This window comes from Rhinopithecus bieti, unplaced genomic scaffold, assembly GCF_001698545.2.
Source record: "Rhinopithecus bieti isolate Rb0 unplaced genomic scaffold, ASM169854v2 scaffold_24469, whole genome shotgun sequence".
Taxonomy (NCBI): domain Eukaryota; kingdom Metazoa; phylum Chordata; class Mammalia; order Primates; family Cercopithecidae; genus Rhinopithecus; species Rhinopithecus bieti.
Window position 1 is genome coordinate 540,517 of NW_016811248.1, and position 24,698 is coordinate 565,214.

The following is a 24,698-nucleotide window of genomic DNA, read 5'->3' on the forward strand; positions in this document are numbered from 1 at the left end:
TTCTTTCACACAGGACGGTCTAACTGGCCAAGGCTGCTGCGGACCATGCAAGGTCTCTGGTGGACACCGACTCGTGAGACAACAGACACGGGGGCTCCATGCAGGGCCCCCACCAGCCCCGCCGCCAAGTGGCCCTCTGGGACAGCCTTGTACACCTCGGACACAAGTAGCCCATGGTGGCCCAGGCTTGCCCACTCCCCCTCCACTGTTTTATCTGCAAGAGACACCAAAGCCTTTCTCCACAGCTCCTCTCCATCCTTGCTGTTCTGGAGGGTCTGTGGCCAAGAACTGGACCCCCGGGGCCAGCCCTGCACTCTGAGCCCGGGCTCCCTAACACGAGGCCTCCTGATTGCACCCTGGGCAGGGGCACTGCCGCCACTTGGACTCAGCACCCTTCCACCCCAGACTGCCCCTAAGGGCTGGAGGCTTCTGCTGGGGGGCCCTAGGCGGCGAGAGGATCCTCCATCTGCACTGAGTCCCCAACCCTGCCTGGCACCCTTTGTGGGGAACGTGCCGCCCTGGGGAGCAGCCCCGCCCTCTACCAATGCCTGCACTGTCGCCACTGATGGAAAAGGCTTCAAGTTCCTTCCAGTGTGGCTCTTGGTCCTCCATGACCACCCGGACCCTGTGTACACACAGACAGCCCCCGCCGCCTTCCCTTACCCCGAAGCTTCTCCAGTGGGTCGTAGCAGCCCTCATCCTCACTCGTGAAGTAGAGGTGGCAGTCAAGGAAGTAGGGCCAGGCCATGTCGATGGCGTCGAAGGCGGGCTGGCAGGCCTCCCGCAGGCCCTCGCAGATGTGCCGGCAGGGTCTGCGCACCTGGCTGCCCTCACACCGGGGGGCCAGCACAGCACAGCCCAGCAGCCGCAGGTCTGGGTTGCACTGGCCCTCCAGGAGCTGGTGTAGAACACTCAGCAGGATGTACTCGGAGCTGGCCTCCACCACCTCCCACGACCGGTGCCGCAGCAGGGTGGGGAAGGTGGTATGGTTGTAGGCAGCATCGCTGCAGGTCCTGAGCTGCAGGTCCACGCAGGTGACTGGGGAGGCAGGGTCGGCATGTCAGTCCCTCCTGCAATGGCCCTGACCATCACACATCAGACATTTATGAAGGGGACCCCACGCAGGGCCAGGGCCTGTAGGGAGGGGGCACCCACAGTCTGGTAGGGGAGGACCAGGACAACAGTTACTGTGCAAGAATCAGAGACTGTGAGAGACCAGAGAAGGCGCCTAAGACCAACCAGATTCAACTACCCACTAGCAAGCGAGCTGCAGCAGAGGCTGCCCTGAGCCTCAGCATCTCCATTTGCAAAGCAGCTGTGCCACACAAGGGCCCATGAAGGCAGCCAGCTGATGCTGCATTAGGCAGGGACAGGCACAAACCACCCAGGAGCCACAGCCGCAGCACAAAGACGTCCCAAAAGACGCACCCTGGTTTAGGTGTCTTGTGTCTTTGGGGACCCTAATGGGTCAGGTGGGCCTCGGGACTTGGATGAGAAGCAGATAATGACAGATGCGGCTCGGCTGGGCTCATCTCTGCTCTGCAGCTTGCAGGGCTGCCTTAAGCCCAGGCAGGGGGTAGGGTCCTCACTGTTGCTGGGCACCTTCCTGCTTCCTCATCACAGCTGTTTGTTTAGCTCCAAATGCCCCATCTCTAAGGCCCTCATTGGCCTAGCAGGGCCCTCCAGCCCCCTTGGGAACAGACTGTGTCCCTGCAGCCGCTGGCTCCATGCTCGCACCCCCAGACGGCCTTCTCCTCTTTTCCTCAGCTGGACTTTCCAGATGTGGCATTGCATGGGACAAGTCATGACATTTTGCCACTTCTCATGTCAAAGTCTAGAAAGGACAGGATTCTTTCTGCCTCACATTGCCCTGCTCACCACATTTTACAGCCGGGCAAGGTAGCTCACACCTGTAATCCCAGCACTTTGGGAGGCCAAGATGGGAGGATCGCTTGAGGCCAGGAGTTTGAGACCAGCCCGGGTAACATAGCAAGACCTCCATCTCTAAAATAAAACAAATAAGATAAATCAAAATAAAATAGACATTTTACATATGTCATTGACTTTGTACCCCCCAAATTTTTTTTTTTTTCTGATTTTTTAAAAGCCTCTACTTAGAATACACCAGATGCCCAAATCTGTCAGGAGGCAACGATGAAATGTTCGACCCTTTCAGGGAACAAGCCCTGTCCTCAGTCCTGACCTGAGCACTCCACATTGGTTGGATCCCATGCCACTTTTGAAGCCATCTCACCAGATTCATTTGGCATTTCTCCTATCACAAGGAGGAAATCGGGGCCGGGCGGGGGAGGTGACTCACCCAACCCCAGACTCAGCAGGGGCCCGGCACAGAGCCAGTGACCATGAAATGCATGTGGGCAAGGTCCAAACTCAGGATGTGTGACTGCAGCGGTAACTGGAGTGGGGCTGGGGGCAGGCAGGCGTGGGGAGGGATGGAGAGGCCATCTCTGCAGGGGCTGCATGGGCAAAGCCCGGTGGGAAGCCGGTGCACCTTTTCCTGGCTGGTCTTTTTTTGTTGTGTCTAATTTTTCTCTGGCTGTTTACAAGGGGGTTCTGATTTCATGGATGGGTTGTGTCATCCATCACCCACTTGTGAAATCACGGGCTCAGCTGCCTAAAGTGCTCTGACAGTGTGGGGGCCGCAGCCCTCCTACAGAACAGAAGCCAGGGAGGTCCCGGTACTGTACCGCTGTCTGCAGCCGGCGGCCTGTGGCATTCACCTGGAAAGAGAGACATGGCACTGTTAGGGACCTGGCTCGCCGTCTGTCACTCACCGGGCAACACACACCCAGGGCCCTGAGCGCAGGCGGGGACCAGCCCGGGCCACCCTCCGCCAGCTCCTTCTCATGGAGTCTTCACAGCAGCCCCTGAGGCAGACGCCGTAGTCTCCCCGATTTCCCAGGTGCGAAGGCTGCGTCTGAGAGGTCACATGACCTGCCTAAGGACAGACAGTTGGACAGCAGTGGGGGTCAGTGGCATCCATCTGGCTCGAAGCTCAGGCCGCAGTGCCTGCAAGCCTGATGTCCAGGACAGAAGAGCCCTGAGGTGGCACCTGTGAGTGCCGTGGCACAAGAACCTCCACCGTAGCCAACCTCAAGCTTCCCACCATAAGCCGCTGAGTCCTTAGAAGACTCCAGAAGTTTTAATAGTTAGCCTCCAGACCCCTCACCAGCAGGCACTGCTGCACCCGGACCCAGGCCCCTCCCAGAGTCAGCCATGCAGGCTCCGTGCCCCCAAGGACACCGCCAGCGTGTGGCCTCTCCCCATTTCCTGAGTCAAGGGCCCTCTTCCAAGAAAAAAGGACCAACACACAAAACTATCCTGGCAGTCGTGGGGTTTCAAGGGCCCTTTCCGAAGCCCAGACACATGAACCCAACAGTAAGGCCTCTGGGAAGGCCAAACATAGCCAACCCTAAGTAATGCCGGCTGCTAAGGGCCCTGTATGAAGCAGGACCCAAGGCTCTGGGCGCTTCAAGCGGGGAGAACACATTCAAGGAGGGGAATCCGGCGTCAGATTTAAAACCTGGCTAGTGCTGGGACAGGCCCATGTCCCATGTGGGACCACCTGGCCAGAGTGGGGGCAGGCTGGGCGGTGGGAGCAGCAGGACCCCAGAGAAGGGGACATGACCCACAGGCAGGACATGTGGAGTGGGTGCAGGGGGCCAAGGAGATGGGGGCAAGCAGGCTGGAGCAGAGGAAAAGGCCTGGCTGTGACTCTGCACCTCCAGTCAAAACTGGGGACAGAACCTTGAGGCTGGGAGAGGGCAGGCCGCTTTTTGGAGCTCACCCTAGGATCTGGGGGCTGTGAAAGCTTGGCTGAGCACATGGCAACTCTCCAAATGGTCAGAGAGACCTGGGCTGCTCTGTGGCCAGGCAGCTCCCACTCTAGGGAACCACTCGGGACTCGGTTTCCCCACTGAGGACTGGGCAACCATAGTCCTGGATCCCTGCACCATTCAGCTCACAAAGCTCTTGCGGGATGGTGACGTTTAGGGCACCCGTCCACCACCAGGCACTCCTAGGAGAGTTTCCGTTTCCATCCTCACAACAGACGACAAAAGAGGTCCACACAGTGCTCTCCAGGTGTGGAACAGGCGTGTGCGGGCGGCCCTGGGGAAGACGCGGCTGCCTCGGGGTATGGAACAGGCGTGTGCAGGAGGCCCTGGGGAAGACGTGGCTCCCTTGGGTTCGCCCTTCCTCCCTGTCCAAGCTGGCAGGGAACATGGACCATGAACCACAAGGGTTGTGGAGGACAGGGAAGATGCCCAGCCCCAGACCACCACATCACAGCAGGGGGCCTCAGGCAAGTGGCTCTTTTGTGTCTCAACTTCCCCCATTTCACATGGGTTCATTATAATCACTTTGCAGGGATGCTGTGAGATGAGATGACCCATGGTCCGAGCCCAGCACAAGATCTGCCGGGGGGAGCAGTCTCCATCAGCTACAGTGTGCATCGTTCCTGCAACGGTTTCAGAACAACCCGGAGACAAGCTGCAGGAGCCCGTGCTGTGCTAAGTGTGGGAGAGCAACAGGCAAGCGTTGCTAAAGCATCTGGGAGTGGAGCGGCCCTAACTGGAGAGAGGGGGCTGCAGTGTGACCACCCGCCCGTACCTGCCCATCCATGCCCACGGATGCCCACAACGTGCCCTGGGATGAGCACAGAGGAGCTTGAGCCCCCCTGGATGGCTGCCATGGGCCTGTGGGCGTGAGGCTCTCCGGGCACCCTCCCTGGCACCCTCACGTGACTCCCAGGCCTTCATGGTCCAGAGCATCCCCAGACTCCACCCATCTGCAGCATAAAGGAGGCATGACAGTTTGAACTTTAGGAAAAAAGGAATGGAAAAAAAGCTGGTCCGGGATTCTGCTTGGAACACTGTGTTCTCACCCGCCTGTCTGTGTGGCTAAAGACAACTGGGTGATATTGGGAAGAACAGATGAAAGGCTTGCATCCACGCAGGGCCCTGTGTGAGCACCCATCCCGTGCAGGGCCCTGAGTGAGCACTGGTATGCAAAGCCGGCCGCCTATAGGACCTCTCTGGGAGCAGGGTTTACACTCAGCTGACCCACGGTCTCATCCTGCACTGAGCTTGAACCGAGGCAGATGCTGCAGCACAGTGAGCTCAAGGATCAAGGTGATCTCAGCCCAGTGCCCTTGTCCCCACTCCCTGGGTACCCATCACAGGGCTCTGATGGTGCCCGGCTGGCACTGAGCTTGGCCTGGCCCTGAGCTGGCAAGCCTGGGTGAATCTAGAACTTTGTCTATTCACTCAGCAGGCGTGAGCGAGTGGAAGAACTAACTTTGACTTGACCCTGGGGCTTCTGCTGGCCTCAGGGAGCTGCAAGGTGAGGTGTCCACCCCTGCACCTGCTCCTCCAAAGCCACCAAGAGCCCACACGGGTGACTGGACCATCACGCAGGGACTGGACAGGCGATCCCTCTGGCTTCCTGTGGCTTTGAGTCTCCCTGGTTCACAGATGAGGACACTAAGGCTCCAGGATGAACCACTGCCCCTGCCTCAGTTTCCTCATGTGTAAATTGGGATAATGATCACACCTACCTCATAGGGCTGTTGGAGGATCCATCAAGATGATTACGACAGCAGGGTGAGGTGCCCAGTGAATGCTCAACACACAGAGGCTCAGGGCACATGGTGGGCAGGAGCAGGACTGTCTGCTGTGACCCCCCAACCAGCCGTGCAGCCCCATTGGGGTTTCCCAAGGGGCAGGAAGAGCGTCTGCCAGCTGGGTTGCCCTGGCTTCCACTGCCCACCACATGCAAGGCACAGAGAGGGGTGGGTTTGTTTGCCAGGGCTGCCCTAGCAAAGTGCCCACCATGCTTGGGTTAAAGCAACAACAGCTGGGTGTGGTTGCTCACACCTGTAATCACAGCATTTTGGGAGGCTGAGGCAGGTGGATCACGAGGTCAGGAGTTCAAGACCAGCCTGGCCAACACAGCAACCCTGTCTCTACTAAAAATACAAAAATTAGTTGGGCATGGTGGCGCACACCTCTAGTCCCAGCTACTCAGGAGGCTGAGGTGCACACCTGTAGTCCCAGCTACTCAGGAAGCTGAGGCAGGCTAAGTGAGATGAGCTCCATCTCACTTGGACCTGGGAGAGGGAGGTTGCAGTGAGCAGAGATTGCACTACTGCACTCCAGCCTGGGTGACAGACTCTGTCTCAAAAAAAAAAAAAGAAGCCACAACAGTTCAGAATCCTGGAGGCTGGAAGTCTGCAATCAGGGGTCTGCAGGGCCACACTCCCTCTGAAGGCTCTAAGGGAAGAACCCTCCCGCCCCTCCCGGCTCCTGGTGGCCCCAGGTGCTCCTTGGTTCGTGGCCACAGCACTCCGGTCCCTGCCTCTGTTGTCATGTGTGAAATTTGTCCCTGTTTCTGTCTCTGCCCAAATTCTCCCTCTTCTTCTAGGGATACCAGTTATTGGCTTAGGGCCTGCCCTAATCCCTTGTGGCCTCATCTGAATCAATTTAATCCACAAAGGCCCTGTTTCCAAGTAAGCTCCCATTCACAGGTGCCATGGATTACGTCATCAGTATGTCTTTTCTGGAAGACACAATTCTTCCCCCAACAATCAGCAAGCCCCAGTGGGTGCTGCTGTGGCCACAAGAGAGTCAGGATGGTCTGAGAGGAGCCCTCAGGGGCTGCAACTGTCCCAAGACCACACAGCCAGTCCCATGATGTAGCTGGGCCTTTGCCAGCTGGCTTGGCCTCCGTAGGCCTCTAGTTTTGCCACTTATTGCATGGGGGCAGGCCTGCTGACCCAAAACCCACTCTCTGCCTCTCCTAGGCCCCGCCTGCCCTGGCAGCCACAGAGCAAAGCCAGCGAAACTGTGGGTGGTTAGACTATTCACCATTGCTTCCCCACTCCAACCACTGTGGGGCACCGACACCCCTGGATCCCCCTGCAGACTTGCAAATGCACAGCGGGGTGAAAGCCTGTACCCCTAGAAGGCTCTCAAGCCACGCTCTCCAGTACAGCAGCCACGAGCCACACGTGGCCACTGAGCCCTTCACATGTGGCAAGTTCAAACCAATGTGTGCGATGTGTAAAATGCACACCAAATTTCAGACGTAGTACTAAAAACAGTGTAAATATTTCATTAATAATTTTTATATGAATGCCAAAATACTGGAATTTTTTGGACATATTGGATCAAATAGAATTTGTTATTAAAATCAATTTCACCTGTTTCTGTTACCTCTTTAGTGTGGCTACTAGAAAATATAAAATTCTGTGTGTGGATGGCTTTGTGTTTGTGTTGGATGGCGCTGGTCCGAAAGCTGCTTTTGCAATGGTTCTAAGACTCTTAACCACGAGGTGGCAGCATTTCTTCAACAGGGGAGTGAGATCCCGTCAGTCCTCCCCCTCCTGAACTGACCAGCGGCTGCGCCTGGGTCAGGAATGAGACCTGAATGAGGTCAGAGAGGTCAGGCCATCTGCCCAGGTCACACAGCAGAGTCAAGGAGTCAGAATCTGAATCCCAGACCCTAGGACATGAAAATCCCCTCCGTCCCCAGGCTCTGGTGAGGACAGGGAATCCTCCACCAGGGAAGGGCGGGGGGCAGAGGGGAGAGAGCACCAGGCTTCCTCTGAGCAAGACCCGATGGCGAGATAGGGACATGGCAGCCTGGGGTGTGGGGGCCTGCACTGCAGCTGACTGGCTCTGCCCACTTCTGCCTGTGGGCTGGAAAGGTCCTTGACTTCCACGCTCATCCATAAGACGGGAGACTGGACTGGAGGATGAGTGATTCCTTCTAGAAACACTTGCCGATGCCATGGCTGTGCTCAGCACCTGCCAGGGACAGAGATCAGCCTGTGCATCCTGCTGGGTGAGGACAGGGTGGTCTGTGCTGCCTGCCTGCAGAGGAGGAGGCTGCACTTCTTCCTGGGAAAGGGCAGGTCAGGAGAGCTTCCTGGAGGAGGGGTCTGTGGTCTCCAACAAGCCTATGATTCTAGATATTGTCTGGGCTCTCAGGGGCTGAGGGGAGGCCCACCCACGACACGGCACAAGCTCCAGAGCACCCCACCCGCACACCTGCATGAGCACACACACAGGGGGTAGAAAAGAGCTGAGGTAGGGCGAGGAGCAGAGGTCGGGGGAAGATCCAGGCATCAACAGGATGGAAAGGAAAAGCGTCGACATCACGCCCCAGGGTGGGGTATCGTGGTCCTGGCACATCCACTCGCAGGGCTCAGGCAGTTCTCAGGTGTCCACAAATCCCAGACAACGAGCAATTGAGAACATGACACCCTGCACCCTTGAACCCACACAGGGCCCCATGCCTGCAGGAGCCCAGATGTCTGTTTCTGATGAGAGTCCTGAGCAAGGTTTGCTAGATGCACCTCCATACCTGGAGAGGCTGTGAGGCCAGGTGGGAGCCCAGGATCCAGCCCCCAGCCTCTACCTACCTGCTCCCCCACCCCCACTGCACACACCCCTTGGTGAGGTCGTGCAGGCACACACCTCCTAGAGGGTCCCTGCGTCCCTCCCTTCTCCCAGCCCCAGATCCCTCTAGGGGGCCCACGCCCCCTCCCAGCCCTCAGGGCCACTTCCGGAGACTTACTGTCCACATCACAGCTCTATCTGGGAGGGAGGGGTCGAGAGTTTGCCATAGCCCAGAGAGATCGCCCTGTTCCTGGAAGGACCTGGGGACCTTGGATGGCCTCTCAAACTGCAAAGTCCTGGCACCTGCTCCCCCGGGCCCACCAGCAGGGTGCCCCTGCTGCTGTACCCGACAGGAGAAAGATCTCGCCCCTGGCCCAGGCATGGTGACCCTCTGCTGCCTGGGGTCCCGGCCTGGATGCTGTAGAGAGCCTCCCTGGTGTCCCCGTCCAGGGGAGAGGTCACCCTACCAGTCCCAGGTCACATGCTGCCCACTTTGGAGACGTTCTCGCGGGGGCCATAGGCGCCTAACCTACTGGAAGAAAGTTCCCAGGCCCCTGGGAAGCGACGGGTCACACTCCCCGGAGGTTGCAGGGTAGAGGGTGGAGGGTGGAGGATGGGGGCAGGGGACGGCCTTACCGGCAGGGTTCCGCTCAAACTCGCACCCCGGCCAGGCAGTGGCGAAGACCAGGACTGTGAGGAGCAGCAGCGGCGGCGGGGGCGGCATGGTGGGGCAGCGGGCCTTGGACGGCCTGCGCAGTGATGTGGCACTCGGGCCGCGCGGGCCGGGGCTCTGTGCTCACTGGGCTCCCGCCCCCGGCGCAGGGAGGGCGCCCCAAACGCAAATGCCGGAGTCGGGTTACAGTGGGCAGCGCCAGAAGCTAGAGGGAGGATGCCGTTGGGGGAGGAGGAGGGGCAGGACAACAGATAAAGGCCCCTGCCTGCCCTGGGTGGGGTGCCCCGCCTCCTCCAAAGGGCTCACTGCCCCTCCTTGGGACTCAGTTTCCCCATCTACCACCCGAGCGCACTGTGGAGCTCATCTGCAGATTCCCTGCTGATCCTGCCTAAAACCCCTGGTCCCAGGCACAGGCTGCATCTGCGGGTGGAGGGGGCTCTGGCTGCAGCCCTGACCCCAGCTGACCAGGGCCTGTCAGGTGAGGAAAGTGAAGGCATGTCCCCACCTGCTAACCCTTGTCCCCGGTGTGGATGCAGGGGAAGGGGCTTTGCTGGGCGGCTGGACCTTTAGGAGCCGTGTGCCTCATGGATCCTTTGCCAGCAATGCCAGTGCACCAGTACCAGGCCCCAGAGCCAACTGCCACTCAGCCCTAAGACTTAGGACAAGCCCCTTTGCCCAGAGGCTGGTGTAATGGAGACAGTACTCACAGTGGCCCCAACTCATGGCTGGCACCCAGCAGGTGCTGCTTCCTGCGGGTCATCTGCTTGAAGATGCCCATTTCAACACCCCCGTGGATCTGGGGTGTCTGGTGCTCAACGCTGCCCTGTGTCTGCCTGGACTTGGCTGGGTCCTTCCGGAAGCACCTCTGACTGCCCTGGCCAGCCCATGCGGGGTGCCCTGCAGGACAAGCTTCTAGGAGAGAAGCCAGTTTGTGTCGTCAAAAGAGCACAGACTCACGGCTCAAAGGATCTCGAGCCAGTGGCCTGGCCTCCTCGAGGGTGGGAGCTCTCCACTGAGAAACAGCACCGCGCTCACCTTGGGGCTCATGAGGATGGGGTGGGGGCAGCATGACAGCCAGGAGGAGTCCATCAGTGGTTGGAAGCCAGCTCCGCAGCTGGACATGATGGGTGCGTGCCGGCATCCTCAGCACTTGCTGCACAGCGGGTGCTAGCGATAAAAGCGGGTCTGACGCCGCTCCTACCCACCCCACAGCTGGACCCTTGAGAGGGGTGCTGGGGCTGTGAAAGCCTGAAGAGGGAGGGTTGTGTCAGCCTCGGTCAGGTAGAAGGACTTGGCTAAGCAGAGGAGGAGGAAGTACTAAGAGAAGGCCCAGAAAGGATGCAGGCTCCCCAGGGAGGGGCCAGTAGACTAGGGCACCCAGCACTTTAGCCCAAGGCCATGTGGATAGGAGTGAGGAACAGTGCGGACAGAGAACAGAAAGGGCTAGCAATGCCAGGCTCAGGAGCAGAGACCACAGGCTCTGGCAGGAGCACAACCTGCTCTTGGCTGCATTTCCAGGAGCTCGCTCTGCTTGGTGGAGGGTGGGTGAGAGGAAGGGCTGCTTCACCAGGGACCAGGAAGGGTTCTAGAGGCTTGGCCATGGATGGGTGTCCAGGTGAGGCAGGAGGAGGGTGAGGGTCAGCAAGCACAGAGGGGATGGAGAGAGGGCTCCTGGCTCAGAACTCCTTCTGGCCCAGGTTTGCACCCCGTGTGAGCAGGAGGGAGGCTCGGGTGAACGAGATCATGGTCTCAAAAGGACAAGAAGGCAAGCTGAGAGGACTGTCACTCTGGGCTCCCACAGGGCCTCCCTCTGCCTCACCCGTCATGGAATGCTGCAGCCCTCTGACAGATGGAATCAATAAAAAACTCCTGGTCCCCCAAATAAAATAAATGAGCAGTTATGTCCTTCAAGTTGCCTGCCAGCCTCACAGCCTCCATGGCTCTGCCTCCCGCCCACCCACGGAAAAGCCTCCCAAGCTTGCAGCTCCACCGTCAAAACAACAGGAGAAGCCTCCCTCACTCAGCCGCACACAGGGTGCAGGGCCTAGCCTGGAGGTCTTGGAAGCCCAGCAAGGGATTGCATGCAAGCCCAGGCATCTAGGAAGCTCTGCTCTCCTGGTCATTGAACTGTGGCTAATGCGAGGCAGAATCCCCCTGCCTTTCCATGGAAATGAGACACCCTCTGAATAAGATGTTTATTGATTCACAGCATTCGTGAGACCCAGCATCATTTTGCAACACATTTAAGTGCACATGAAAAGTATCTTTCAAATTACACACACACACACACGAAAGTCCCCATGCCTAAGGCAAGGGAGAGCCCGGCGTGGCAGCCACATGGGCTGACGGAGAAGGCGGAGGGAATGCCTTAAGATGCCTGTTCCAGAACATTCCATGGAGCTTCCGAGGAAGGTGAAACATGACAGCAAGCAGCCCTCGTCTCTAATACACAGCGTGCCTCCCTCTAACCATGGTGCCTTCCAGCAGGGCAGGCTGCACGCGTTTCCTTGAGTGGCGCTAAAGCAGTGACCAAGCATTTTAGCCTGGCGGAGACGCACTAACACGGAGGGTAGGCCCCGCTGGCTGCCAGGCTCCTCACACCTGGGGAGCTCCCAGGGACAGGAGAGGGCTCAGCCAAGGAGCTCACAGCCTGGGCTCTGGAACTTTAAACAATGGGGACCAACCTGCTTCTGCTGTGCGAGTGCCCTCCCTTGTAAGCACAGGGGCACCGGGGTGCAGCAGGGTCTCAAGTTCACGTGCCCTCTGCAAACCAGGGTGTGACGCCCACCTGCCCCACCTCCTGCCTGGAACCCCTGGGTTTGATTGAACTGGCCAGGTCTGTGTTTTAATGTTTTTAACTGCTTCCTGACCACATACCTATAGTTGCTATTATTCCAAACAATAATTTGTTTTATTTGAATTACACTTCATGATTTACAAACATTTTTAAATTTATCCTTTTGAGGAAGGCATTGGCAAGTCAGCAAATAACACCTGGTTTTGGCTGGGTGCGGTGGCTCATGCCTGTAAGCCCAGCACTTTGGGAGGCTGAGGTAGGCGGATCACTTAAGCTCAGGAATTCAAGACCAGCCTGGGCAACAAAATGAGACCTCCATCTGTACAAAAAAAAAAATACAAAAATTATCCAGGCATAGTGGCCCATGCCTGTGGTCCCAGCTACTCAGGAGGCTGAGGTGGGAGGATGGCTTGAGCATGGGGGCCGGAGGTTGCAGTGAGCTGAGACTGCACCACTGCACTCTAGCCTAGGCAACAGAGTCAGACCCTGTCTCAAGAAGTTGTTTTAAAGTACAATAATAACACCTGTTTTTTGGAAAAGACTCTGTGAAGCCACCTCAGCTGAGTTCTCCACTGTTCATACCAAGAGCAAGTGACAGCCACATGTGTCTTTGAAGAATTCAGCCTCTGGAAGGAAATAATGTGATGTCCACGCTCTCCCTGCATTGCTGGCCTTGGGTGTAGGGTGTCATGACACAGGCTCCACGCCTGCAAGAGCCTATGGGTGAAGCCCATCAGAGAGTTCCATGAGGCAGGGGCCTGAGGTCTTGCAGTCCACCCTGTCTCTGCAGGGGATGGCCCTGGGCCTTGAAGAAAACAGCAATGACAGAAGCTGGAGAGAGAATCGTGTCCGTTCATTCACTCGCTCACTCATTTACCCACACACCTCTCCACTGGGGGCCCATGTGCGCTGTGTACCATTCTTTCCCTGAGCTGTGAAATAGGACAGATGTGCACAAAAGTCCTCAACACTGTCCCATGGGGACATTCAATGACATTGATGGTGGGTGCCCCCACCGGGGAATGGCACCCTGTGATTACTAAACTGGGGGTGATGCACACAGCTACTCAAGGACACTCCACCTTCTCGTGGCTCCCCAGCACTGCTGCTGGGGAGCAAGGGCCCTCCCCATCCTGGGCCACCCTCTCTGGAACCTGGGTCCTGGCTACTACTTCCATCTCTTGACCATCTCAAATCTAGGATCCAGAGGCCCAGAGGTGGCCTTCGGGGGCAGGAAGCAGAGGTCATGTGCTCTGATGATATCATCACCAGAAAAGGCTCTGAGCACACAGACTCCACATCCTCCCCAGTCAAGATGCCAAAGCCCTGGCAAACCACGGAAAAGGAGGCAGGAGACAGGCTTCATCTGCTTGCCCACACAGGCAGTCACAGAGGACAGGCCTGGAGCTGGGGGCCTCTAGGCTTCCAGAGATGGGCACGTCCCAGGGACCGCCTCTGCCTGCCGGGCCCTGACCACAGACTATCAGATGTGAGCTCTGGGAGCCCCCAAACCAGACTCTGCCCTGGCATTTATCTCCCAAACCTGGGCAATGCTGAGAACAAATCGGGACAATGCTAATAACAGGTGGGAGTAACAGGTGTCCACCCGGGCTACAGAAGAGACCCTGAGCAAGCGTGACCACCTCACCCACATGAACAGCAGTCACTGATAGGACGCCCACGGGTACCACGTGCCACACAAGACGCTTCCCTACCCACCATCTTGAAGCATTGCCACGACCCCAGAACAAGGGCGAGGCTCAGAAAGGAAAAACCGCTGTCCCAGGCCAGGTGGCCGAGCCTGGAGCTCTCCTGCCCTGCTCCTGCTGTCCACACCCACATCTGGCCCTCTCCTCTTCCTCCTGTACTTCAGCCTCAATTCAAAGTCAAGCCGCCGGTGTCTGGGGGATCCCCAGTGGCGTTTCTGTGGCAGGGCCAGTGCCCTTTCCACAGGGTTTCTTAGAAGGTGGAGCGGATGAGCCCTGCCAGGCCCTCAGTGTGTCTGCTGCAGGCAGGAATCATTCTCTGCATCCAGGGAGCTGCTGTGGGTGGACGCTGGGTGCGGGGTTCTCTTCAGCACCTGGTGCACCATGCTCATCAGGTCCAGGGAGCTGTTGTGGGTGGACCCCGGGCGCGGGGCTCTCTTCAGCACCTGGTGCACCATGCTGGCCAGGTCCAGGGAGCTGTTGTGGGTGGACCCTGGGCGCAGGGTTCTCTTCAGCAGCCGGCGCGCCATGCCGGCCAGGACTTGGCGGAACGGCCGGCGGAGCAGAGAGTACGTGAACGGGTCGGCCGCCGCCTTGCTGTAGGTCAGGCACTTGCTGAGGATGCCCCAGTGGGCGTTCACGGTGAGGAAGGGCACGAGCTCCACCAGCCTGTTGGGGAAGCGGAGCAGCTGACTCAGCCACAGTGACAGCACCCGCCACACACTCATGCTCCGGGACAAGGCTTCTGACCAGCGGCAGCACAGCCTGAGGTGGGGGCCACAGAGTCAGGACAAGTACACACCGCAGCCCTGACGCTCACTAGCCAGGGGGCTCTGCGCCAGCACCCTGAGCCTCGGTCTCCTCTTCCTAAAACGGGATTACAAGGCCGGGCCCTGGGACTGCGGAGCAAGCCGACATCAGCCGGCATACAGCAGGTACTCAGTAGGTGGCAGCACTGCCACCGTGACCCAGGCCTTCTCCCACCATCCTCACTCTCAGCTCAGTCCACCCACCTGCGCGCACACCTGCCGCGAACGCCTGCACACAGAACCAGCTACCGAGGGAGCCATTACCACTTCCATGCTGCAGACCAAGACACCCCAGATGTGAGCACTGGGAGCCCCCAGCCAGACTCCCCTCTGGCATTCACCTGCCAAACCTGGGCAATGTTGAGAACAAATCGGAACAACACTAATAACCAGGCTGGAGTAACAGGTGTCAACCTGGGCTGTAGAACAGACGCTGAGCAAGCGTGACCACCTCACCCACGTGAATCGCAGTCACTCACGGGATGTCCTCGGGCACCACGCACCACGCAGGGTGCTTCCCTACCCACCCTCTCGCAGCATCACTCAGAGAGTCTTAAGGGCATCTTTAGGACCATCAGGCATACAACTCCCAGAGGAAAGGCTCAGTCCCACATTCTGAGTCTGAGCCCAGTGCTTTTCTGAAATCAGACTAGAACTCAGAGTGGAAGGTACTGGGCTCTGCGTGGGGGAAAGCAGCAGGGGGCCGGGCCTCTGAGGACTTGGATGGATCCCTCCGCTCTCAGCACAGCCTAGGGTAGGGGCCACGGGGTCAGGACAAGGCTTCTGACCAGCGGCAGCACAGCCTGAGGTGGGGGCCACAGAGTCAGGACGAGGCTTCTGACAGCTGTCACAAGTGCATGTGCTGACCAGTGGCAGCCGTTCTGCTTCCCAGGTCCTGGCTTTGAACCAGGGCTCCCAAAAGCCAGGGCTTTCCCCATCAGCCTGATGACCCCCCAGGCAGTGAATTTCTGTCCCAGGATGTCCCACTCCCCACTCAGAAGGACTGCAGCCCTGTGATTTACAAGTTTGGCTGGGTCACTTATTAGTCTGGAGACCACCTGCTGACCACCCACAAACACAGCAGCTGCTGGGGTGCAGCAAGGATCAGACTGACTCCCTCCCTCCAGGGCACCCAGTCCAGCGAGGTGGGGATGAGGAGGCAGGCAAGCAGGCAGGCAGCCACCTCAAGCTGAGAAGCAGAGCCAGAATGTGAGGACAGGGAGAACTGAGGGGTGTGGCCAGAGGAGAGGCATCCAGAATCCAAAAATCAGGGCAGGGACACAGATCCAAGGCAGTCATGGCCCTAATCACCTACCCCAGGCTGAGGTGAGAACCCAGTTACAGTAAATGACAGTCCGCAAAGGACTTTGCAACCGGCCAGCATAAGCACATCAGGTACACTGTCACCCCCACGTCCACGAAGCCCACCATCAGGCATGGACTGGAGACTGGTCACAGCCCACCATCAGGCAAGTGGGAAGGAGAGTCCTATCGAAGGATCTGAGAAGCATGGCATTTCTTTCAGTCACTAGGGGACTGAGCTGCAGGTGAGTAAGAAAGCCACACACATGGCAGAGTGTCTACCCCCTAGTGAAGCCACGGTGCAGATGGAAGTCATTGGAAACACCCAGCTGAGGCTGTGTCTGGAGTCACACTGGGACCAGAAGTCATGTGTCAGCCACTGTGGCATTCCAATCAGCCACGACCCTGCGGAGAAGGGGACTCGCTCACGTGTCCACTGATGCTCAGCACCTGGTGACCATATCCATCTGTCCTCCCCGCACCCCCACAGTAGACCACAGACTCCACAAGGGAGGCTCTGTATCCCCGCCCTCCTGGTCTCACTGCTGCACACCCCAGGGACTTCATCTGCACCATTGATTAAGTCAGTAAAACTCAAGAGTGACAACCAAGAAACAAAAGAAAAATCCTATATTCCCCATCTCCTTTACCTACTTTATCCACATGAACTGGCTCAAGGTGACTTTGAGTTATTTCTAACCAGATTAAATTCACCTTCAAGATGTCCACAGAAGAGTCTAACAATGCATCCCAGTTCTGCAAACAATTCCCAGGAGAAGAGCTCTGAAATATTTTTAGCAATTGCAGAACAATTGGAATGAGTGCACTACCTTCTAAGGGGCAGCAGGGACAACATGCTCCTGGATCTCTGACTTCCTGTGGGTTAAGCCAACTGCATTAGAACCTCGTCCACACACTGGGTGGAAGCTCCCGCTGGAGCCTTAGGGCAATAACGGAGTGAGGTTCTGATTCGATTCATTCCTATGATGTGAGAGCCACCTGTCAGGCAAACCCGTCCAAACTGATCCAGCTGTGCTGCTCCCAGGCTCCATCCCCCAAGGCCCCTCCCCCACTGAAACACCTGCCTGGTCTTGCTGACCCGCATCTTCCGCCATCAGAACCAAGAGGAGCCTGTGTTCCATTTGATTTTGTAACTGCAGGACCAGGCACAAAGCCCAGCACAGAGTAGGTGCTCATTAAATGTTTAGTGAGTACGTGAAGAAATATATATCCTCATTAATGCTATATTGTACCCACGTTTTTCACAGAGAAGAAAGCCTGAGCTGCCCAGATCCCAGAGTTGGTAACAGCATTGTGGAAACAATGCTGCAAAGGCAGGCTTCATGACTTCGTTTGGGATTCTCCCTTTGAACACTTGTGTGCACGCTCATAGCTATGCATGCTTACACACACGGTCAGGGCCTTGTACACATGCAGGAAAATAATGGTTACACCCATTAATCAACATAATATCATGGCTGAGTGAGCCAGTCTCACTCATCTTCATTTAAACTTTCAAAACTAAATGCTGGAGCTCTGGAAATGTTAGCACTCACCTTCTACATGTATGTACATACCTGTGCATGTATGAATACACACATGAAACCTCCCAACCTACACATGCATGCATGAGCAGACACATGGGCCCACATACACACAAGCACGATAATCAGATAAACAGCTAGTTCCCAAGAGAAGGAAGCCACAGTTTCTCCATCCACACTTGTGCCCATGAAGTTTCCTAAGAACCAGAGGCCTTTGCCAGGTTTTATGTGAGCAAGGAGAGTGCCTGCGATCCACAAGAAACCTGGCTCTCTGTCCCTAAGCCAGATGGGATGGGTGGCCAAGAGCTCCTATCCCAAGTGCTGATTCCAAAGAGCTCAGAGAGAGCCTAGTAGGCAGGACAGAGTTGGTGCCACTCATCATGGGCACTCTGGGACCTCCCAGGTTCCTGGGACACAATTGTTGCCCCCCCCCCCAACATACCTAAGCACCCCAGTGACCTAGAAAGATAGGCAGGCATCCTGGACAGGCTGGCAGACCTTGTAGGGCATTAGATAGCAACCCCGGGAAGACCCTACACAAACAGAGCCAGAATCCTGGTACCACACTCCCTGCTGGCTCCCTCCCCTGGGGTGGGGACCTGGGCCCCTTGAGGATGAGGGCCATGGACCCCTCCCGGGAGCTTCTTCCTTCAGGGCAGTCTCCTGCCGTGGCTCAACATGTAGGGTGGAGACCTCCCAGCCAGCCTGAGTGCTGCAGAGGCCTGGCCAAAACTTCCATGGAGCTTCCAAGAAAGGCAAAACATGATAGCAAGCAGTCACCCTCTCTAATAAACAACGTGCCTCCCTCTAACCATGTTGCCTTCCAGCAAGGCAGGGTGCACACATTTCCTTGAGTGGAGCTAAGGTAGTGACCAAGTGGCCAAGTGGGTGACCCAGGAACCCTGGAGGCAAAGACTGCAGACTCCCCTGCCCCTCAGCACAGGACTGGGACAATGGTACCAGCAGAACCTTTACCCACAATCTTTCCCAAATTACCTGTGACTCCAGGTAATTCTGACCTGACAAGCACTCAGGCCAAGGTCTCCAGGAAAGAGAGGAGCAAAGAGAACACTCACCTGGCAGCGTGATTGCCCTGAGGCTCCAGCCGGAGCTTCCACCCAGATTCCCGACTCCATACCCGGGAGATGCGGAGTCTAAGGTCTGGGTTAGTCCCAGACCGCCTGATTTGGAAAGCTTCCTAGGTTTAAAGAGCCAGGTACTGACTCACAGACCCCATATCTGCCTGTGCCTGGACAAGGAGAGTCTCCTCATTTATAGGACAGGATGGGGGCCAGTGCCATCTTCCTCCAAGGGTCTTTCCCAGGAGCTGCCAGCACAGCCCCCAGCCCGTCAGGTGTGGAGGAGGGTCCTGTGGTGATGGCCACCCTCCCGATACCCGACTGAGAGACCTCAGAGGCCTACTCAACTGAGGCCAAGCCCTCCCAGCTGTTCCCACGACGGGAGCCGGACTCGGGACCCACCTGGTCACGACATATGGGGCAAAGCAGATGAGGAAGCTCGCAATAGAGATGCCAATCTTCCTGGTGGCCCGGTGGCGGCGCCGCTTCTGCTGGATGAGGCAGCGCTGCCGCACACTGTGGGGACAAAGGACAGCGGTCAGGATGATGGCAGGGTGGGGACAGAGCCCAGGCCCAGAGCCTAGGGGCTGAAGCGAGGGCAGAGCTGATGGAGAGGCAAGGCTGGGGCCCTCAGGGAGGGAGAAGTCACCTGGTCTGCCCACCCCAGGAGCAGGAGAGCCTCTTGGGGGTTCTGTGGGGGGCCTAGGGTGAAAGGGGAACACCCTACGGGAGGTAATTTGGAACAATGGCAACACTAGCTAGAGATTCAGGAGACAAATCCTGCCAAGTAGTGAGCAGAAAGCATGGGGGATGGACCCTGCTCAAGACATGAAGCCCAAGGCCATGCAAGTGTACTGGGTCAGCAGCAGGCAGAAACATGCAGATGCCTCAGACCCACAGCTACTCCATAGGAGGGGTGTGTCTGGCTGTCCACAGCAGAGCCCTCAGAACCCCTCCCGGAGACGCACACCCCACCGCTCTGTGCAAAGTTCCCCGTGCGCTGTGAGCCATACCCAGGGAGGCAGAGGCCCCGCCGGTGTCGCACAAGAACCAACTGGGAAACCCCCGCGAGCAGCATGCGACGCGGCAGCTGCCATGGCTGGTGAACTCTGGGCGAAGTAAAGGTGATGATGACCACAGGCTACTCGAGCCAACTGCCCAGGGAGCACCTGAGTCCCTGGCCTGGGCCGGTCGGCATGCACTGGGCCAATACCTGGGGTGCAGGTCGGCAAGCAGCATGAGCGCCTTCAGGGTGACGATGTCCATGCGCTGGCAGTGGCTGCGCGCCACCCGGTGCACCTGGAGCGAGGTGAGGCAGATCACCGCCAGCGGCAGCGCAAAGCCCATGGCGTGGAGTGTGGCGGTGAAGGCTGCGAAGCGCGGGCGCTCAGGCTCGGGTGGCAGGCGCAGCGAGCAGGACGCAAAGGCGCTGCTGTAGCCGAGCCACGAGCAGCCAAGTGCAGCGACCGAGAAGACCAGCGACTGTCCCCAGGCACAGCCCAGCAGCAGGACGGCATCACGCGGTCGCAGGCGTCCAGCGTAGCGCAGCGGGAAGCCCACGGCCAGCCACTGGTCTGCGCTCAGCGCCGCCACGCTCAGCGCCGAGTTGGACGCCAGGAAGGTGTCCAGGAAGCCGATGGCTTGGCACGCGCCGGGCGCCGACGGTGGCCGCCCGCGCATCACACCAAGCAGCGTGAAGGGCATGTCCAGCGCCGCCAGCAGCAAGTGACCCAGCGACAGATTCACCAGGAGGACGCCCGAGGCGCGAGTGCGGAGCTTAGAGCTGTAGGCGCAACAAAGTAGCACCAGCGCATTGGATAGCAGCGCCACAGCCAGCACCATCACCAGCAGCCCCGCTAGCAGGGTCTCGCCGGGGCCCATGGCGCTAGCGTCTCTGCAGGCACCCTGAGGTTCTCATGGCTCTACTTCGGGCGCGGGCCTGAGAAAGTGCGGCGATGGAGTGGCTGAGCGGCGCGCCCACAGCTTCTGGGAGGTGCAGACCCGGCCGGCAAGGCCCAGAGCGGCGCGAGGAAAGCTGCGGCAAGTGCGCGGGCAGGGGTACCCGGGCGGAGGGCGTTGCTCTTCCTAGCCGGAGCAGCCCGAGGCCGCCCTGGAGGCAGCGCAACCACGGTGCTGTCCAGGGTGCTGAATGCGCTCACCGTCCCGGCAGGACTGTCCTAAGGCTGAAGGGAAGCGTGGGGGCGCGGGACGTAGGGGCGAGGGAGGTCTCTTTGCTGACACTGTATCTTTCCTTCTTCCCTCCTTGCAGCGTGACAGGATGGGACTCTGGGCTCTTCTGCTCCGGGCCAGGTCTGTCCCTGCCCTGGTCACACCTCCAGCCGAGCCTCCCAGCGCTGGTTCATGCGCAGTTGAGACGCCAGCGAGAGCCACTAGGTGGATCCTAGGCTGCACAGCCCTCACCACGCCTCTGCCTCCAGGCGCTGGCACCAAACTGGAGCGACCTGGTGGCTTATAGGGGCGATAGGGGCGGTGGGGGCAGGAATGAAGTGGTGAGAAGCTGTGCAGGCGGGGCAGAGGGAGTGACGGGGCGGGGCGGGGCGGGAGCTGCCCTCAGGACTTCCCTCCCATCCCCCAGCCTCAGCCTAGGAACTGTGACTGCATTGACGTTTGTTGAAGCAAGAAGGGCGACAAGAAGTGGAAACAAAGTTGAGAGAGGTATGCGGGAACGAGAGAGAGGAAGAAGAAAAAGTAAAGAGGAGAAGAGGAAGTGGGGGGAAGAAGAGGGAAGAGGAGAGAAAAGCAACAGAGGGAGAGACAAAGAAGGGGGTCCCTTGAGAGGACCCACCCAGAACGGGGTGCCATACAGAAATGCCTGTCCTTCGTCTGGCTCCTGGAGCCCCGCGGTGCGAGGTGCATACCTCTCCCACATCTGCCATCCCCTGTGATGGCTTCTGAGCCTTCTCACCCGGTGGGAGTCTTCCAATCCATTTGTGGCCAGTTGGCAGGACAAGGATATGGTGAAGCCTCCTGCAAGCTGCTTCTTCCAGGAAGCTTTTTGACATTTTCTCCCCAGTGGCAGCCACAACATGACAGAAATGAAGGGCAGACCATTGCCCACCCCTCCCCACACCCACCCTCACCTGCAGGCTCTGCCAGCCCTTTCTGAGGGACAAAGGGTGGCTGTGGGGTGGGGGTTCACCCGTGGGCCTCTCTTGTACCAGTGCTGCAAAGTGGCCAGGGGAAAAGCCATAAGTGCACAACTGGCCTCCTGCAGCAGCCCCGCTGTGTGCCTTGGGCACGTTACTCAAACCCCTTGGGCCTCGCTGTCAGATTCTCATCTGTCAGGTAGGGATATTAATAGCTAGCAATAGCATCTGCCTGTGGTGGTTGCTGTTAGGGTTAAATTGGCCAACATGCACAAAATGCTGAGAACATCCCAACAGGCAGTGAAGGATCAGAACAAAGTCAGCCTTTATGAAGGGGCCCATCTTATAGCTGTGCAAAAGAAGTTTCATTCAAGTGTCTGTGCCAAGTCCCCATAACTACACACCAGGAATGCTGACATTCATACCTCAGTCCTTCTGGCTCTAACTCCAATGTCCTTGTGATCCAGAGAAGCCATCACACCAGCTCCAAGCCATTGCCATCCATCAAATGCAGTGGCTTTCTCTCTCCCCATTTCTCCCTGGCACCCCCACCAAACTGCTTTCGAATTTTCACCAAATTAGACCTTGCCTGAAGCCAGAGCAGCCATGTCAAAGTTTTCCTGACATGCCCAGGAAGAGTGGGCCACTCTGAAGCTTCTGCAGGTCAGGCAAGGTTGCAGGGGAATAGCTTGGACAAAGTGACTGTGATGGTGGCAGCTGGACCGCAGGGGCCTCCCCAACCCGTCCAAGGCTTCTGAGTGACCGTGTGCAGCTCTGGGGAGCAGTGAAGGTGCCAGGTGACTTCACGGGGAGACTGGTCTAGCCACTCACAGAAGCCTCTGACATCTCTCAACTACTCCAAAGGGAGACAATTCCATGTGCAGGGGAGCAGACAGCATCTCTTCTGAGACACGAGTGTGGGGAAGCGCCACCAGCCTGTGTTATGAAAGGCAGGCCATTCGCTCATCTGCAAGGATGTACTGGGCACCGGCATGAATGAGAAAATGTGTGCGGTGAGATCTCTGGACTCTGGTGGGAGCACCTTGATAGGTCTAGGTCTGTTCTGTTTGCTGCTCTCCCCAAAGCCCCAGCACTCCTGGCCTCAGATCTTGCCAGCCTGGCTGCCCCCCTTCCCTGGGTTGTAGGGGGTGGTTTTGAACCCTGTGGTCTTATCAGTATACTATCATTTAATCTTCTTACACTCAAATCTCATTCCTGATGAAAAATTTAAATCCTCTGTAGGGTGAAATGGTGGACCTAATCCATTTATCTTCCAAAAAGAAAAAGTATATTAAAATATTAAATATTTTCACCACTTCTTTCAAACGTAAGGCAGTACTCCTGACTATAGCATCCTGCCCATTCTTGCTGAGATACGCATTGCAACGATGAAGTTCAGGATTGGTTCCCGGAGGCTCCTCCCCTGCCTAGTGATAGTTAGTGGTTCCCCATTGCCTATGAAATTCCTTAGTGGCCCCTCCAAGTCTACCTAAATCTGGTCTCAGCCACTCATGCTGGGTCCTTTGCTGTTGCTGTCACTCACACACACAAAGACACACACACACAGGCAGGCACACGCGTGTGCGTGCACACACACACACACAGCATTTAGCCACATCTCCATTACTCATTACCCATGCACTTAACCCACACGACCTGACTTTGTCTGTGTTGCTGACTTGGCCTGAATGCCCTCTCTGCACTTTCCTTCTCATTACTCCTCCTCTAAGACAAAGCTCTGCTAAGCCTTCCCCCGTCAGCCAGGGAGAGCCACACCTCCTCAGAACACCCGCCGCGATTTTCATCTCAGCCCCGGTAGAAGTGCTGGGCTGAGATGAAGTGCAGAGGCTGAGATGCCTCTGCTGCTTAATTAAAGCGAATGGCTTAATTGTTACCTCATCTGAAAACCAGGGACAGGAAGACCCACCTTCGAGGGGTGCAGTAAGAATTAAATATGGTTGCATTCAATAAAAGAAATAAGCTTAGTACTAAAATAAGTTTAAATAAAATCAAATGAGCTCAGTTAGCCATTATTCTTTTCCCTCATTTCTCATTTTTCCTGCCCAGTTGCATGTAACAAGCTGTCGGTGTATATCTGTGGAAATGAAGTTGTCATTAGTGACAGCACTTCAACATGATGTAATGGATACAATTCACTTGTCTCATAAAATAAGCTTGTTATTTCTCTTGGGGGGCCAGGGTGGTTGTGTTGATCAGATCTGACTTTGTCCACATCTTCTCTCTGCTCAACAAAGTGAAGGAATCAAGCCTCGTGTGATCCCTACAGTCTGCTGTTTCCAGCACGTTCTCTTGTACACACTGGGTGCCCAGTACATCCTTGCAGATGAGTGAATGGCCTGCCTTTCCATAATACAGGCTGGCAAAGCTTCCCTGTGCTGATGTCTCAGAAGAGATGCTCTCTGCTCCCCTGCAAGTGGAATCGTCTCCCCGTGGAGTCATTGAGAGGTGATGGGGCTGCTGTGAGTGGCTACACTAAAGTCTCCTTCTGAAGCCACCTGACACCTCCACCACTCCCCACACACATGGTCACTTAGAAGCCTTGGAGGGGCTGGGGGAGCCCACTGCTATCAAGCCCCTACTGCAGAAAAGCATCTGGAAGGAACAATCTGGCATATTAACAAAAATGATTGCTCATAGACAGGCGGAAAAGTGAAAGGAGGAAGATGGAAAGACAGAGAAACGAATGAAACTCCCAACAACAGGAAGGCGGCAAGTGCGTGATTCTATTCCCCTAGAGCATAGCACTGCGCCACCATTAAAAAGCAGGTGTCGGCCAGGCACGGTGGCTCATGCCTGTAATCCCAGCACTTTGGGAGGCCAAGGCAGGTGGATCAGGAGTTTGAGACCAGCCTCACCAATATGGTGAAACCCTGTCTCTACTACTAAAAAAAAAAAAAAAAAAAAAAGTACAAAAATTAGCCGGGCATGGTGGTGTGCACCTGTAGTCTCAGCTACTCAGGAGGCTGAGACAGGGGAATTACTTGAACCGGGGAGGCAGAGGTTGCAGTGAGCTGAGATTGTGCCACTGTATTCCAGCCTGGGTGACAGAGCAAGATTCCATCTAAGAAAGAAAACAAAAGGAAAGGAAAAGAAAGGAAAGGAAGGGAAGGGAAGGGAAGGGAAGAAAGGAGGAGGGAAGAAGGAGAAGGGAAGGAAGGGAAGGGAGGGAGGGAGGCGAGGAGGAGGGAGAGAGAGAGAGAGGGATGAGAAGGAGAAAGAGAGAGGGAGGAGAAGAGA

General features: G+C 57.0%; 2 protein-coding genes across 2 annotated transcripts in view; both read right to left on the reverse strand.

Moving 5' to 3' along the window:
• CPZ (carboxypeptidase Z) overlaps positions 1-9,293 on the reverse strand; it is a 29,767-nt gene extending 20,474 nt beyond the window's left edge. Inside the window, exons 1-3 of the mRNA XM_017893600.1 lie at positions 9,060-9,293; positions 2,709-2,741; positions 664-1,038 (exon numbers count right to left, since the gene is read on the reverse strand). Of these exons, the coding sequence (XP_017749089.1) occupies positions 664-1,038; positions 2,709-2,741; positions 9,060-9,147 (496 nt within the window). The 5' untranslated portion in view covers positions 9,148-9,293. The remainder of the gene's footprint in view (positions 1-663; positions 1,039-2,708; positions 2,742-9,059) is intronic.
• A 1,984-nt stretch (positions 9,294-11,277) lies between these two features.
• GPR78 (G protein-coupled receptor 78) lies at positions 11,278-20,801 on the reverse strand. The gene is made up of 4 exons (XM_017893603.1): positions 19,547-20,801; positions 18,736-18,849; positions 14,046-14,268; positions 11,278-13,973 (listed from the first exon to the last, which is right to left on the reverse strand). Exons 1-4 carry the CDS (start codon positions 20,212-20,214, stop codon positions 13,887-13,889), a joined length of 1,092 nt encoding a protein of 363 aa, XP_017749092.1. The 5' UTR covers positions 20,215-20,801; the 3' UTR covers positions 11,278-13,886.
• Between the last annotated feature and the right edge of the window lie 3,897 nt (positions 20,802-24,698).